Here is a 13,667-nt window from a genome sequence, read left to right as displayed (position 1 = left end):
ATAACCTATTTAATTTCTGGCAAATGTCTTAGCACACAAGCCTCTTTGAGGCTTGTCATCTGACAATTATGTCCACAAAAAAGATGGTGAATCCTTCTCTCTTGGTCTGATTGGTAGTCAGCCATGCATATTGATTGGCAGTGATCTCTGCCCATCTTCTGTTCTGTCCTCTGTTCTGACCTGTTTACTTGTAATACACATTGATTGGCAGCATTGTCCCTCCTTGTTTACCAGCATTCCTCCTTACTATGTCATACCCTGCACATCACTAAAAGTCTAGGATATTATCAGAATCTTGCTTGGTAAGCTTTTTTTAAAAAAACCTTGGAAATTAAACATATAAAACTTTAGGTTCTTTGACGTGGTCTCTGTCTTCTACACATATGGGCTATGTGCCTGCACAGAGACCGCATTGGAATCTAACAAGTTCAATTTATCCTGCTTTGGGCGGGAACTCCGCCCCCAGCCACTATATATGGCTGCGCCATTCCTCATCTCATTTTTAATTTTTTTTTGTCGGCGCTTCAGTGAACAGTGTGGAGTCTTCAGCTCGGCAATGAGTAGGATCATGCTATCTCTTGTTGGGTTTTTCCCTGTTTTCTCCTTTCCTAATTTTTTAAAAATTTGTTTTTGTGTAGTTGCATTTTTTCTTTGGCATTTTGTTTTAGTGGTTTCCCTTACCCGGAGCTCTGGTCCCAGCTGGGACTGAGCGTGGTGGACTGCTGGCCTTCGGCGTGTATGACGGGCACAAAAAACTTTAAGAAGTGTGTCCGCTGCAGATCAAAGATCCCTTCCCCCTAGACGTAGATCGCCCCCTCGATGGTATCAAGAAGAGCGCTCCTCAGTTTATAGGCAGGATATTTCCTGGGATCATCGTGATCGATATTGTACACTGGGGTATCATTCCCCCTGTTAGAGGCTGAGCCTTCCTATGGCACTTGGCGCTGAGACTCTGGTTCCTATGATTGATACCAGGTGGACTATAGATCGGACTACTCAGATTATGCCCGGCCCCGTTATGGGTCCCGCTATCCAGAAGAGCCTGGGTACAGACAGCCAACAGTAATGCGTGAGCCCCCCTCGCATTCTGAAGGGCGACCGTGTTCCCGCTCGCCACATCGTTCTCTGCTGTATCGAGCTGACAATGGTGAGGCACTTCCCTCGATACCACGGCTACATCAAGATATCATACCAACCTGGGGTTTGCCATCGGAACCCCCAGCTTCAGTACCGGACGATCTCAATCACACACAGGGCTCCTCTTTGGGTTCGATGCCCGCAACTCAGGACCTGTCAGTCCCTCTGGACCCTGCATCTGACAGCTATGATAGCTCTCAGGTCTCTGAGGTTGTATCCCTGGGGTCGTCTCCATTCAATATCCAATCAGATTCTAAGCTGGTCTCCCCATCAGAGGATCTCAAGCTGTACACAGCCTATGCAGCCTGTATGGCTTCAGCCTTGGGTGTGAACTTGGATAGCCAGCAGAAAGGTGAGCTGGACCCCTTGTTTAGCTTGATAGACTCGGAGGCCAAGGTGCCTGATGCCTTGCCCTTCAACCCAGCCTTATTAAAGGTTGTGAAAGCCGACTGGAAGAAACCTAATACGCTCTCTCAACCAAATAGGTAACTAGAGAACTTCTACAGAGTTCAGTTCCAGGACGACACAGCCTTTTTGAAAAGCCACCCCACTCCAAACTCTATTATCGTGGAGACATCCTTACAGAGGACCAGGGGTCATAGCTAGTCGACACCAAGCAATAAGGAAGGCAAGAAATTGTACTCTTTCGGGAGAAGACTTTATTCAGCTGCAGCCTTACACTTGCGTGTGGCCAGTTATCAGGCCTATAATGCTCGATATGACCATTTTCTGTGTCAAAAAGTGGGTCCTTTCTTGGATCTCCTCCTGCAGGACAAAAGTGATTCTGCAAAGACTTTTTTCAAGGAAGCTATTCAAGTGTCTAAGCAAGAACTTTACTCAGCCCGACATTCGGTGCAGTGTGCTGCTAATGTGATGGCCACATCTGTGGCACTTGGATGCCACACTTGGCTTCGATCATCTGGCCTGTACTATGAGGCCTGTGCTAGGGTGGAGGGTGAGGGCAGTAGCCTCTTCTCCGAACAAACTGATGACATGCTCCAGAAAGTCCAGAAGCTGTGGAACACTGCAGGTTTCATGTCATATGCTTCACCAACTTCGAAACCACAGAAAACTGCCTGGTGGTCGCCTCATCAGGCTCAGAGGGCCCCAGCCCACCATCAGTCACCTTTGGAACAGTCTTTTTGGAGCAACAAGTTCCCACTCAGATACAAGTTTGGAGGCCAGGCCAATAAGCCAGCTTTCCAAAAATAGCACCTGTGTTTTCCCCAAAAGAAACAATGACTCGGGGCGCTTTGGAACACTCTTGACCCCGTTCATGGTGAGTTGGGACAAGTTGACTACAGACCAGTGGGTCCTTACAGTTATCCATTTGGGCTATGCCCTGGAGTTTTGCAGGTCATGTCTGGTGTCTGGGATTGAGGTTACTCCCTGCACCCTGGAGTTGGATCTGGAGGTAGCCGCTCTCCTGGAAAAGGACGCAATCGAGAGAGTCGCCAACCCCGACAGCCCCAGGTTCTACTCCCAGTACTTTCTTGTGCCAAAGCCAGACGATGGTCAGTGCCCTATTCTAGACCTCAGGGCTCTAAACAAACACTTGGTGTACAAACAGTTCCAAATGCTTTTGGTACCGACCATTCTGGCCATTCTGGCCACGTGGATGGTCTCACTGGACCTCAAGGGTGTGTACTATCATGTTTCTATCATGTTTCTGCCCACAACTGAGGTTCTGAGGTTCCAGACAGGGGGGATCCCCTATCAATTCAAGGCCTTCCCTTCGGCCTCACCACATGCCAAGGGTCATTATGAGTGCTTGGCCCCGGTGGTGGCGTTCCTGCAGGAGCAAGGTATACAGGTGCTGCCATATTTTGATGATTGGCTGATCGTGGCGAGCACCAGATGGGCAGTTTTAGATGTCCTCAAGATCATGATCAATACCTTGGAGGACCTGGGTTTCCAGATAAACTTCAAAAAATCTCAGCTGCCACTCACCCAGTGAATTCAGTTCATTCAGCTGATATTTGACAGAACCTTGGAGAAGGTCTTACTCCCAGTGGGTCGCATGGTGACTCTCCAGCGACTGGCTGCTGCTTTTCTGGCCGGGGGCCCACAGACCATGCTCTCCATTCAACGCCTGTTGGGCCACATGGTGTCAAGCATGTACGTCCTCCCTCAAGTGCATCTTCAGATGCGTGTCATTTAGATATGATTTTTGAACATGTTCAATCCCCTTCAGGATCCAGGCCATCTAGAACACTCGCCCCCTCCTTGGCTACAGGCGACGGCGCAGTGATGGACAGAGTTTTGGCATCTAAAGTGTTGGTACTCTTTTCCAAACTCCTCCAGCCAGCAGGATTGTTACGATGGACACATCAGCACTTGGCTAGGGACCTCACTTGGATGGGTTTCGTCTGAGTGGACATTGGTCCCCCGCAGAGCAGACTCTGCACATCAACTATTTGGAGCTGTTGGCCATTTTCAGCACTCTCAAAGGCTTCCTGCCCCTACTGGTGGGTGGGTGGGGGGTACGGTGATGATACATAAAGACAATATGACAGCGAAAGCCTATATCAATCGCCAGGGAGGCACGTCCTCAAGGAGCCTCCTGTTTCTGGCTCTGGACCTATGGCATTGGTACCCGGCACATGGGATATTGCCTCAGGTGGTACATATCCAAGGTGTGCTGAAGGTTCTGGTAGACACTCTGAGCAGGGTGACTGTGCTCTCCCACGAGTGGGAGCTCTATCAGGGTGTTCTGAGGGACATATTTGTGCATTGGGGGGTTCCGACTCTGGACCTGTTTGCTTCCCAGGACAATATACAGTGTGCCTCTACTGCTCCAGGGGAGAAGAGGGTGAGGGTTCTCTGGGGGATGCCTTTGTCTGGTCTTGGACGGGCCCTCTTCTGTATGTGTTCCTTCCGTTTCCTCTCCTTCCGGAGGTCTTGTGAAAACTGAGGGTGGTTTGGGCCAGGGCAATCCTGATAGCCCCGTAGTGGCACAGGAGGCCTTGATTTCCGACCCTGAAGCACATGGTGCTGGACTGGCAACGTCTACCTGTCCTGCCAAACCTTTTGTCTCAGGAACAGGGACGGGTGCTACACCCGGGTGTTCGGTCCCTCCACTTGACTGCATGGTGTGTCCTGCCGGCTTCCCCTTGAGACTGAAGAAGGTTTTGGTGGCTGCTAGGGAGCAGTCCACAAGAAAGTTGTACGACTACAGATGGAGTTGCTTCATGTCCTTTGCTTCCCTGAACGGGTTCAATGCATTTAATCCATTTGTACAAGACATTTGTAACTATCTATTGTCCCTTAAGGAGTCTGGGTTGAAACTGGAATCCCTTGGGGTATATTTGGCTGCCATTGTGGCACGTTCTCCCTCTGACCAGCCTTCTTGGTTTAAAAATCCAGTGGTTAAATGTTTCCTGAAGGGTCTGACATATTTGTTCCCCAACAAGCCGGTCATGTCGCCGGCCTAGGACCTATCTGTGGTATTGGCTGGTCTTCTACAGCCGCACTTTGAGCCTTTGGCATCTATTGACCCTCATCTCTTTACCTGCAAGGTCCCCTTTTTGGTGGCCATCACCTCTGCCAGGAAGTTGAGTGAGCTGAGGGCCCTGAGGACCAACCAACCGTACCTGCAGTTTCATAAAGACAAGGTTGTACTCAAGACAGATGTTAAATTCCTTCCAAAGGTGGTGTCCATGTTTCACTGCTCATCCCCACTCACTTTACCCGTGTTCTTTCCAAATCCTTCATTGGATGCAGAGAAACGGCTACCCATTTTGGATGTTCGAAAGGCCCTGGCCTTCTACGTTCTATCTCTGATCTGCTGAGTGTAGAAAGTATCTCTCCTTGTTTGTTCTATACAATGGGCCATGTAAAGGGCTCCAAGTCTCAGCCCAGTCTGTGTCCAGATGGATAGTCTCCTCTATTGAACTTTGTTATCAGTTGGTCCATAAGCAGTTGCCTGCTACTGTGAAGGCACACTCTGTTAGGTCTGTGGCAGCCTCTGTGGCCTTTGATTGTGCAGTCCTGTTGGACACTATATGTCAGGCAGCAACTTGGGCTTCACCCCATTCTTTCATTCAGCATTATGCTATTGATGTTAGAGCACGTAATGATGCTGTATTTGGCAGGAGTGTCCTGCAATCCATTTTCAGTTGATTCCGCTTGTCCTGAAATAAATTCTTTCTGGCTGTTTACATGTTGCCTCTGTTCTTCCTCCTTGGGTGCTTGCTTGTTATGTGCCCATATGTGTAGAAGACAAAGACCACGTTGAAGAACTACAGGTTACTCACCTGTAACGTTGGTTCTTCTAGTGGTTATCTGTACTTCTACTTGTCCTCCCGTCCTCCCCACGGGGTTCACTGAAGCTGGACTCTGTGACTGAAGGGATGAGGAGTGGCGCAGCCATATATAGCTGCTGGGGGCAGAGTTCCCGCCCAAAGCAGGAGAAATCGAGCTTGTTAGATTCCGATGAGGTCTCTGCTCAGGTGCATAGCCCATTTGTGTAGAAGTACAGATGACTACTAGAAGAACCAATGTTACAGGTGAGTAACTTGTAGTTTAAAATAAGGTTTAAGATAAGTCCATTTTTAATAAAGAGTTCCAAAAAGAATAAAATTTGAAATTTTACGGCCTCACTTTCACTCCATATCACATATACACAGTTTCTGTATTCTACTATATTATTAATTGTTTTGAACTTGCACTCCATTCACCTCCATATTCCTTGGCACGTGTATACATCAACACATTCAATAGTTACACAAGTCAATGGTTTCCAACCTGGATTCTTCCAGATGTTGCTGAACTACAACTCCCACCATACCCCGCCACAATAAATTATAGCTGGGAATGATGGGAGTTGTAGTTGGAACATTTGGAGGAACCCAGGTTGGGAACCACTGACTTAAGTACTGTAATCACTTTCTGTACAAAGTTGTCATTAATTTTTCATGACAGATGTATAGAAAGTTATTATTTAACTTTTAACTTTTACCTTTTGAATTCTTGATTAGGGGCTGAGCTAAATGTCAAACTGAAACAGGGAGGAAAAGTATAGGTAAACTAGCATAAGTTCAAAACAGAATTATATAGAAGGGTGTAGAAACTGGCTGGCATAACAGTTGTGCAAGAGTGTTCTTGCAAATGCAGGCAATTGTACTAATGCTGTTGCAGAGTGGACAGCCATTATTTCCAGTAGCTGTGTTCGTTCGTTTCCTGAATTTGCACAAGAGTGCGCTTATTTATTTATTTGTTTGTTTGTTTGTTTATTTGTTCGATTTCTATACCTCCAAAAATGGCAGGGCAGTTTACACAGAAAAATAATAAACAAATAAGATGGCTTGCATAAAAAGCATGCAGAAGTTCCTGCATTGCCCACAATGTCCATGGAATGCTGGGCTGAATGCCAGCCTGTATATTTATGATATGGAATGAAAGTGAGCACATTAAAAAGAATGAAAATTGAAACTGAAACTATGAGATAAAGTTTTACTCACCTTAAATCTCATTTAAAACTGAAGCTTTTATACTGTAAGTTTAACTTTATAATCTGTTGGTAGGGAGAGACAATGAGATAATCTTAACAGCCAGACAGGTGGTGGCTCTTATAAATTTGGAAATATAGCACAAAGTTCGGTAACCTTTTCAAACGTCAACTGTCACTGAAAGTCAATCAGAATACACACATTTTTCACAGATATAGTAAAGAAAAAGTTACTGTGAGTTCATATCTATAATTGATAAATTAAACATTTTGAGACTCCATCCATATTTAAGCATTTTGAAATTCCATTAATTCAAACAAGAGAGTTAAGCACCAAATATCTTCCACCAAAATCGAATGGAATTTCAAAATGCTTAACTTTGGATGGACTGACCCCATTGTCTGAAATATATAATCAGCCGAACAGAAACAAATGTTTAGCTCACCTGAGGGCTGTTGCCCTCTTGAAAAGTTAAATAAATGGGAGAAGGTTTTGGCATTCAAGGTTCAAAAATATTTGGTGGTGTCTGCTATTGCTATGGAAAGAGAAAGACCAACTCATATATCATATCTCTTTCACTTGCAGAATAGAATGCATGAAAGCATGAAATTATTTGACAGCATCTGCAACAATAAGTGGTTTACAGACACATCTATTATTCTCTTCTTAAATAAGAAGGATCTCTTTGAAGAAAAAATCAAAAGGAGTCCTCTTACTATTTGTTACCCAGAATATGCAGGTATTTACATTTTTTGTGCAAAAAAAGATGAGAGAAAAAATGTCTTGATTTGAAATCCCTGCGCTATAGCCTGTATCAAGTGCAGCACCGGGGGGAGGAGGCACAGTGGCGAGCAGCACCTATAAAAGTGAGTAGCACAGCTCCTTACCTGCGTGTCTGTCGCTCTGTGCAGCTTCCTGCTGCAGTGGTGCTCCCCCAGCAATTGGCATGCGGCGCCAGAATGCATATGGCCTCCACACATGCACTGTGCATGGGTTACTGGGGGGAGCACCTCCACAGCAGGAAGCTGCACAGGGAAGCTGCATGGACACACAGCTAAGGACCTGCACTACTCACTTTTAAAGTTGCCACTAGCCGCCACTCCCGGTGCTGCGTTCGAACTGCCGGTTTGTATTCAAATACGAGCTAATAGTACTTGTCCCTAATAGTACTCTTCTAAAAACCAGTGTGATATTCTAATAATTAATTAGTATAGTTTTGATGTCTGACTGATTAAGTGAAAATATTGCCTGCAGTCTGCATATCTATGTATTATTTTAGTTTGGTTTTGGTTTATTAGTCTAAGCCAAATGCAACACAATTCTGAACTTTTTCAGTAAAAAAAAATTTCAGAGCAGTGGTTTCCCAACTGTCTTCCGTGGAACTCTTTGCTTCCTAAGAAGCTTATCAGAGGTTATTTAATAGAACAATGATTAGACAGCCTTCCATGAAAAATAGGCTTGCCTTCCAATAGATATCTTTTCTTTCAGTTCACAGCTACAAGGGAGTGTTGAGTGAAGTAGAAATTCTTTCAGATCACACAGTGTAATAGTGATGCATACATGTGTTTTCACTAGAACAGGACTTGAAATTTAATGAAATATTCAGGGGTTCTATGGCACATGCTTTGGAGGTTCAGCAAATAGTGCACAGTGCTTACACAGAGGGTGAAAATGTGGAAAATGTGTTGTTTGACAAACCACATGTGATGATTGCAAGAAAATGAATACTTTACTCTGTGGAATAGGGATGTGCACAAAACCGGAAAAGCTGGTTCGGCTAGAATCTGAATGGATTTGAGTTGGTCTAGTTCTGTGCAACATCAAACTGGACCTGATTCAGGTTCGAACAGAGCCGTTTCAAATGGGCTCGGAGGTGTACTGGTAAAGGGGAATCCAGTGAAGATTACGCTTTACCAGTAAAGGGCAAGGGGGGACAGGGAGCAGAGGTGCATCTAGGTAATTTTGGAGCCTGGAACTAAAGGCCTTTGGATACACACACACACACCCGATGCAAGTTAAGCATCATCCCCCTACACACACACACCATGACACTCAGTATTTTTAACGTGTGCATTCTTGAGGGCACAAACAGCAACTGAACTCACAAGAATGTAAGAAATAAAACACCTATATTTTATGCAAATATGCAGTAGCAGAAACATTTCAACACGCAACTTAACATACTCTCATCCCACATATTTCTTTCCCCATTTCCCCCAGCCCAGGTCACAGTCACACTTGGCTGCCCAGCACAGTGCAGGCCAGACCACATCACCCAGGACAGACTAAAGAGGGGGGGCCCCTTTTGGGGGGCCCCAGGGAGTGTGGAGGCCCTTGACCTTGACCTTCCCCTTAGTAGCCTGGCTCGGTTCAGGCATCTGCACATTGAGGGACTGGGGAACATAATGCCTGCATAGAGGCCATTTTAGTGACCTCCACACCTGTGCAGAAACCCAAAACAGCCCCTGCTACTCAGGTTGAAAGCTGGTGGGGGTGAGCTGCCAACACATCCCACTACTGCATCTCCCGGCAGCACTTTTAAGGTATTTTTCCCCTCACCAGATTCTCCTTTACCAGTAGAGTTCTGAGCCGGCTTGGCTTAAAATGGGTTCGGGTCAAACTCGGTCTGGTTTGACCCTGAACCTGTTGAGCCAAACTGGCTTGCACACCCCTACAATAGAAAGATAATATTAACATATATTAATTCCACCTTTTAGACTGTAGAGCTGGAATATTTCTTTTCATCAGGTGGTTTGTAAGACTGACAATGCCACAGCTAAGGCCAGAAATAGAATAAACTATGATTTGCTAGATCTTACAAAATCTTCAATACTGAATTATTGTTTATATTCTATAATTAACTATACAATTAGAGTTTTGTTCTACCTAGAACAGGAGAGCTCACAATTATTTAATTTTCTTCATATTGTTCAAACATTTTTCATACTATTATCTCTTGTTTTGATCTTTTTCGAATCACAGAGAATCAGTATTTCTCATCTTAGATTCTTAGAAGATTTAAGCTAATTTCTATGAAAAATGCTATGTTTTGGGAAGGTGTTCATAATCTGAAAAATACAGTGGGTAGGTTCACACAGTCACCACCACGTCCCAAAGCTGGGAAGAAGTTCCCAGTGAGCACATGCTCCCAGCAGATGTTTGTGTGAACCTGCAAGCTCATGATTCCTGACCCAGCCATTTGAGATTCTGACTTTCTCCACCTGCTTGGACCCAAGATTTGAAGTTGGACAGCGAAAGTAAGAAGAATCTCAGGCAAATGTGTTGGGAACTGCCGGATAGCAAGTTTACACAACATGCCTGCCTGAGTGTGTGTGCGTGCACGCACGCACACACACACACTCTGGTTCCCAGCTTGACATGATTTGTCAGCAATCATATAAACCCACCCAGTGTTGGATAAACATGACCATAATGTAGAAAGTGTCACTTGTTTAATCTGCTAAACAAAAGATTGCTTGTTTTACTGATTAGTCACTTTGAATATATAGATTACCTTTCCTAGAAATATTTAAATGCTGCTTACCCTTAATATCAATTTTTCCTGTACACAGTTACGAATGCTATGGAATGGAGCCATAGCATCTCTTTTGTATCCAGAAAGTCCCAAATTCATCTGCTGGTAGGGCTGGGAAAGACTCGTGCCTGAAATCTTGGGTAGCCACTGCCAGTCAGTGTAGACAATACTGAGCTAGATGAACTCAGTATAAGCCAACTTTCTCTGTTCTGATGAATTTGTGTAGGAAGTACATTAAAAAGCATGGTTGGTAGTGTAAAGAAACATTCTTCTTCAGAGAAGGTAACAATGAAATATCTCATTAGTACATTCTAGTTTCATACTGGTAAAAGGACATTGGGAGACATGCGTTTCATCAAAACACATGATTCCGAATCAGCAACTTATTACAAAAGAATTAGAAGCATAGCCATTAACAATACTGTTTTTTTCTTAAAATGTGGGTCCTTCAGCTTCAGCAATCCAAATCTTGACAGATACAGGAAGACTTAGTCAATTATCTTTCAATCACTTTCAGATTTCTTAAAATGTATGTGCTTTATTTTATTATAGAATTTTAAGCCTGATGTATTTTATCCTTTTTTAGGATCAAATACATATGAAGAGGCAGCTGCATATATCCAGTGTCAATTTGAGGATCTGAACAAGAGAAAAGATACAAAGGAAATCTATACTCATTTCACATGTGCCACAGATACTAAGAATGTGCAATTTGTCTTTGATGCTGTAACTGATGTCATAATAAAGAATAACTTAAAAGACTGTGGGTTATTCTAAAGTTTGCATCACATTGCTTTGGGGGCGGGGGAGGGATGGCATTAACCAAATGAAGGACACATCATTTTTTTAAGACCATGAATATGTTTATGCAAATGTGTTTATTTATGTAATCTACTTTTCCTGGTCTTAGGTTAGGTTGAAGAATCAGTTCACAAACTCAGACCTGCTGTTTTGTGATAACAGAGGCAAAATAGCCAGACCAGTATAGTACTTGCTTGTTTAAACAGCTTTATTTATGTTTGTTGTATAGATTTAAATAATATTAGGCAACAATAAAAATATCTTGATTGCCTGTTTACTTGTGACTGTATATGTATGTTTATATAAACATTGAACAGAATATTTTAATAACTTGATGAGTCCTATAGAGTTTCCATATTTTAAGAACTGCTTTTTATGTAGGACATACATGTTTTGCCTTTTGGATTTTTCATTTTTAAACAACACTTTTTAAAAATATTAATTTTCCATATTGTGCATGTTGCCTTATTCTTTCTTTTAGTTTTTCTTTATAGATTATAATTAGTATGGTAGGCTTTATGTTGTATAAAGCATCTTTCATGCTTGCTCAGGATTAAATGGGAAATGATGCAACATTTTCCTCAGAGTTTGTTTCACTCAGGTTTCACTGAATAATTTAAGAAAACCCTCTTCAAAAGTTTAAAAACTACTGCAGAATAAACCATTTTCCTTTTCTGTATTTTATCCTAAATAGTGCAATATCTGAAAGTTTGGAGAAAACTGACTGTAACTCAGCATGTAGAGAGAGGCAAGACACACTTGCACTTTCCCATATACATTCTTGACTTCCATTTGCCATAGGGAGGGCATAAAATTAGGAGCATGCACACTTCTCTGTATTGCTTCCTTTTGCTAATTTATAAGTTGCTCTGATGAGACATGCTAAAAGGAAACGGCTTAGAATTAGAGTCAATAGGACAAATGGATATTTCAAATTCCTTGCAATTCTACATCTGCAGATTGTCTTCATTTTTTTCCTAAGGAGGATTAGCCATCACCTTCTACTTTAACTTGATCCATTAAATGCTACCTTTTAAAACATGAATATTGCTCACTAAGTTCAGTAGGCACAATATCTTCTGTAACTGAAATACATTTGTAAAGCAATTTTTGTCACACTTTCAGAAGGGATATGTCCCAGGAATAAAAACTATCACATTAACTTGGTGATACACTCACTGTTAAAATTGTGACTGAAACCAGAAAGGAACATGAAAACCTCCTCTACACACATGTTGTGTCCCCCGCCCCCCCCCCCCCCCCCCCGCCGCCGCCAATTTTTGGCCAAAGTCCTTGTTAGGTAATGTTCAACAGGGCCCCTGACTGACAGGGCCTCTTACTGGGGACTACAGCTTGAAGAGAGAGGCTAATTCATGGGACATAGCACACTGTTTGGCATCCTGGCCTATGTAGAATCTACTGATTTTATTTCCAGAAATGATTTCCACTCTTTCTCCTGAAGTAGCTTATCTCTTCATGAATGAGATCTGCTGCATAACTCCTCCATCAAATGCCCACTTTTGCATTCCTTTATCTCCTACTAGAATATAAAACAATAATTTGAAACAAAGCTATATTATGCATTGCCTTTAGGGATAGTGTCAAGTAAGAAAGGTAGAAAAAATATTGGACAACTTGTTTTCAGTATACACTCCTTCCCTTTTTCAGAATGGGGAAAAAAAAAATCTCTGAAACAATATATATAATAAGATCTCTAGTTTTCTATCTTAGCGTTACCAGGTCCAGATGGTGAAAAAAATCTATATCCATCATCAAAAAAGTGGAAATACAGGACATTTTTCATGAAAATGTTTTCCACTTTGCACAAAATGTGCATGTTTATTGGTATTATATATGCATATTTTGATAAAAATTGGATAATTTGAGAATAAATACAGTTCATCACTGTGAAGCTGGAGACAGGTGATCTGTATGTCTGCTCTATCTGCTGTCTAGGTGCCGGTTTCTCAAGGCCTCTGCTTTTTAACCGCAAACTCATCTCCTGGTTAAATTTACCACACACGAAGTCTTCTGTCCTCCTCCCCATGGCTCATCCAGCCTGCTCACCTCAGCCAGGCCAGCAACTTCACCTCTTGACTCAAGGCAGGGGAGCCAGCTAGCTACCAAGACAGCCTCTTTGCATGCTGGCGCAGTGGTGCATTCACAGTCTCCCACTTGCTTGTTCTCTACAGCGACAAACATTTATATACGGCTTTTCAACAGGAGATTTCACAGTGGTTTTCATAGAAAACTTAATAATGTCCCCACAATCTAAAAAAGAAACACAAGGTAACACCAGCAGCCACTGAAGGAATGTTGTGCTGGGGTTGGATAGGGCAAGTTGCTTTCTCCCTGATAAATAGAAGAGATTCACCATTTTAAAAGGTGCCTTTTTACTCAGCAGGAGTAGCTGCTAATTGAGTAAAATTAGTTTGCTAACTGCTAAATTCTCACTGTCACCACCATATTGAGGAAGCAAGCTGCACCTGCTGGCCCCACCTCTTCCTGTGCCTGCATCACGTGGCTCTGCAACCTGCCACTGAAGCAGAACCTCCACTAGGGCTTTCCCATTGGATGGGTGGTCAGTAGAATGCTGGCAGGGGAAGGAGACAGAGGAAGAGAAGCCATTTATGATAGCAAAGTGTTCTGAGCAAACAAAATGTCCCAGCTGCTCCCCAGAACTTTGGACCCCACAAACACATGCAAAAACAGTCTCTATTCCTGCTAATGCAAAATAAATAAAT

The 13,667-nt window shown here is 43.2% G+C and overlaps 1 protein-coding gene across 2 annotated transcripts in view; it reads left to right on the top strand.

Annotated features, from left to right (window-relative positions):
* The window catches only part of GNAI1 (G protein subunit alpha i1), a 36,636-nt gene extending 25,138 nt beyond the window's left edge, over window positions 1-11,498 (top strand). For both annotated transcript variants that reach the window (XM_053256758.1, XM_053256759.1), the window contains 2 exons: window positions 7,173-7,326; window positions 10,709-11,498. In XM_053256758.1, the coding sequence (XP_053112733.1) occupies window positions 7,173-7,326; window positions 10,709-10,899 (345 nt within the window). In that variant the 3' untranslated portion in view covers window positions 10,900-11,498. The remainder of the gene's footprint in view (window positions 1-7,172; window positions 7,327-10,708) is intronic.
* Window positions 11,499-13,667: the final 2,169 nt, after the last annotated feature.

This window comes from Hemicordylus capensis, chromosome 5 (genome assembly GCF_027244095.1).
Source record: "Hemicordylus capensis ecotype Gifberg chromosome 5, rHemCap1.1.pri, whole genome shotgun sequence".
Classification (NCBI taxonomy): domain Eukaryota; kingdom Metazoa; phylum Chordata; class Lepidosauria; order Squamata; family Cordylidae; genus Hemicordylus; species Hemicordylus capensis.
This window is presented reverse-complemented; position numbering and strand designations above follow the sequence as displayed.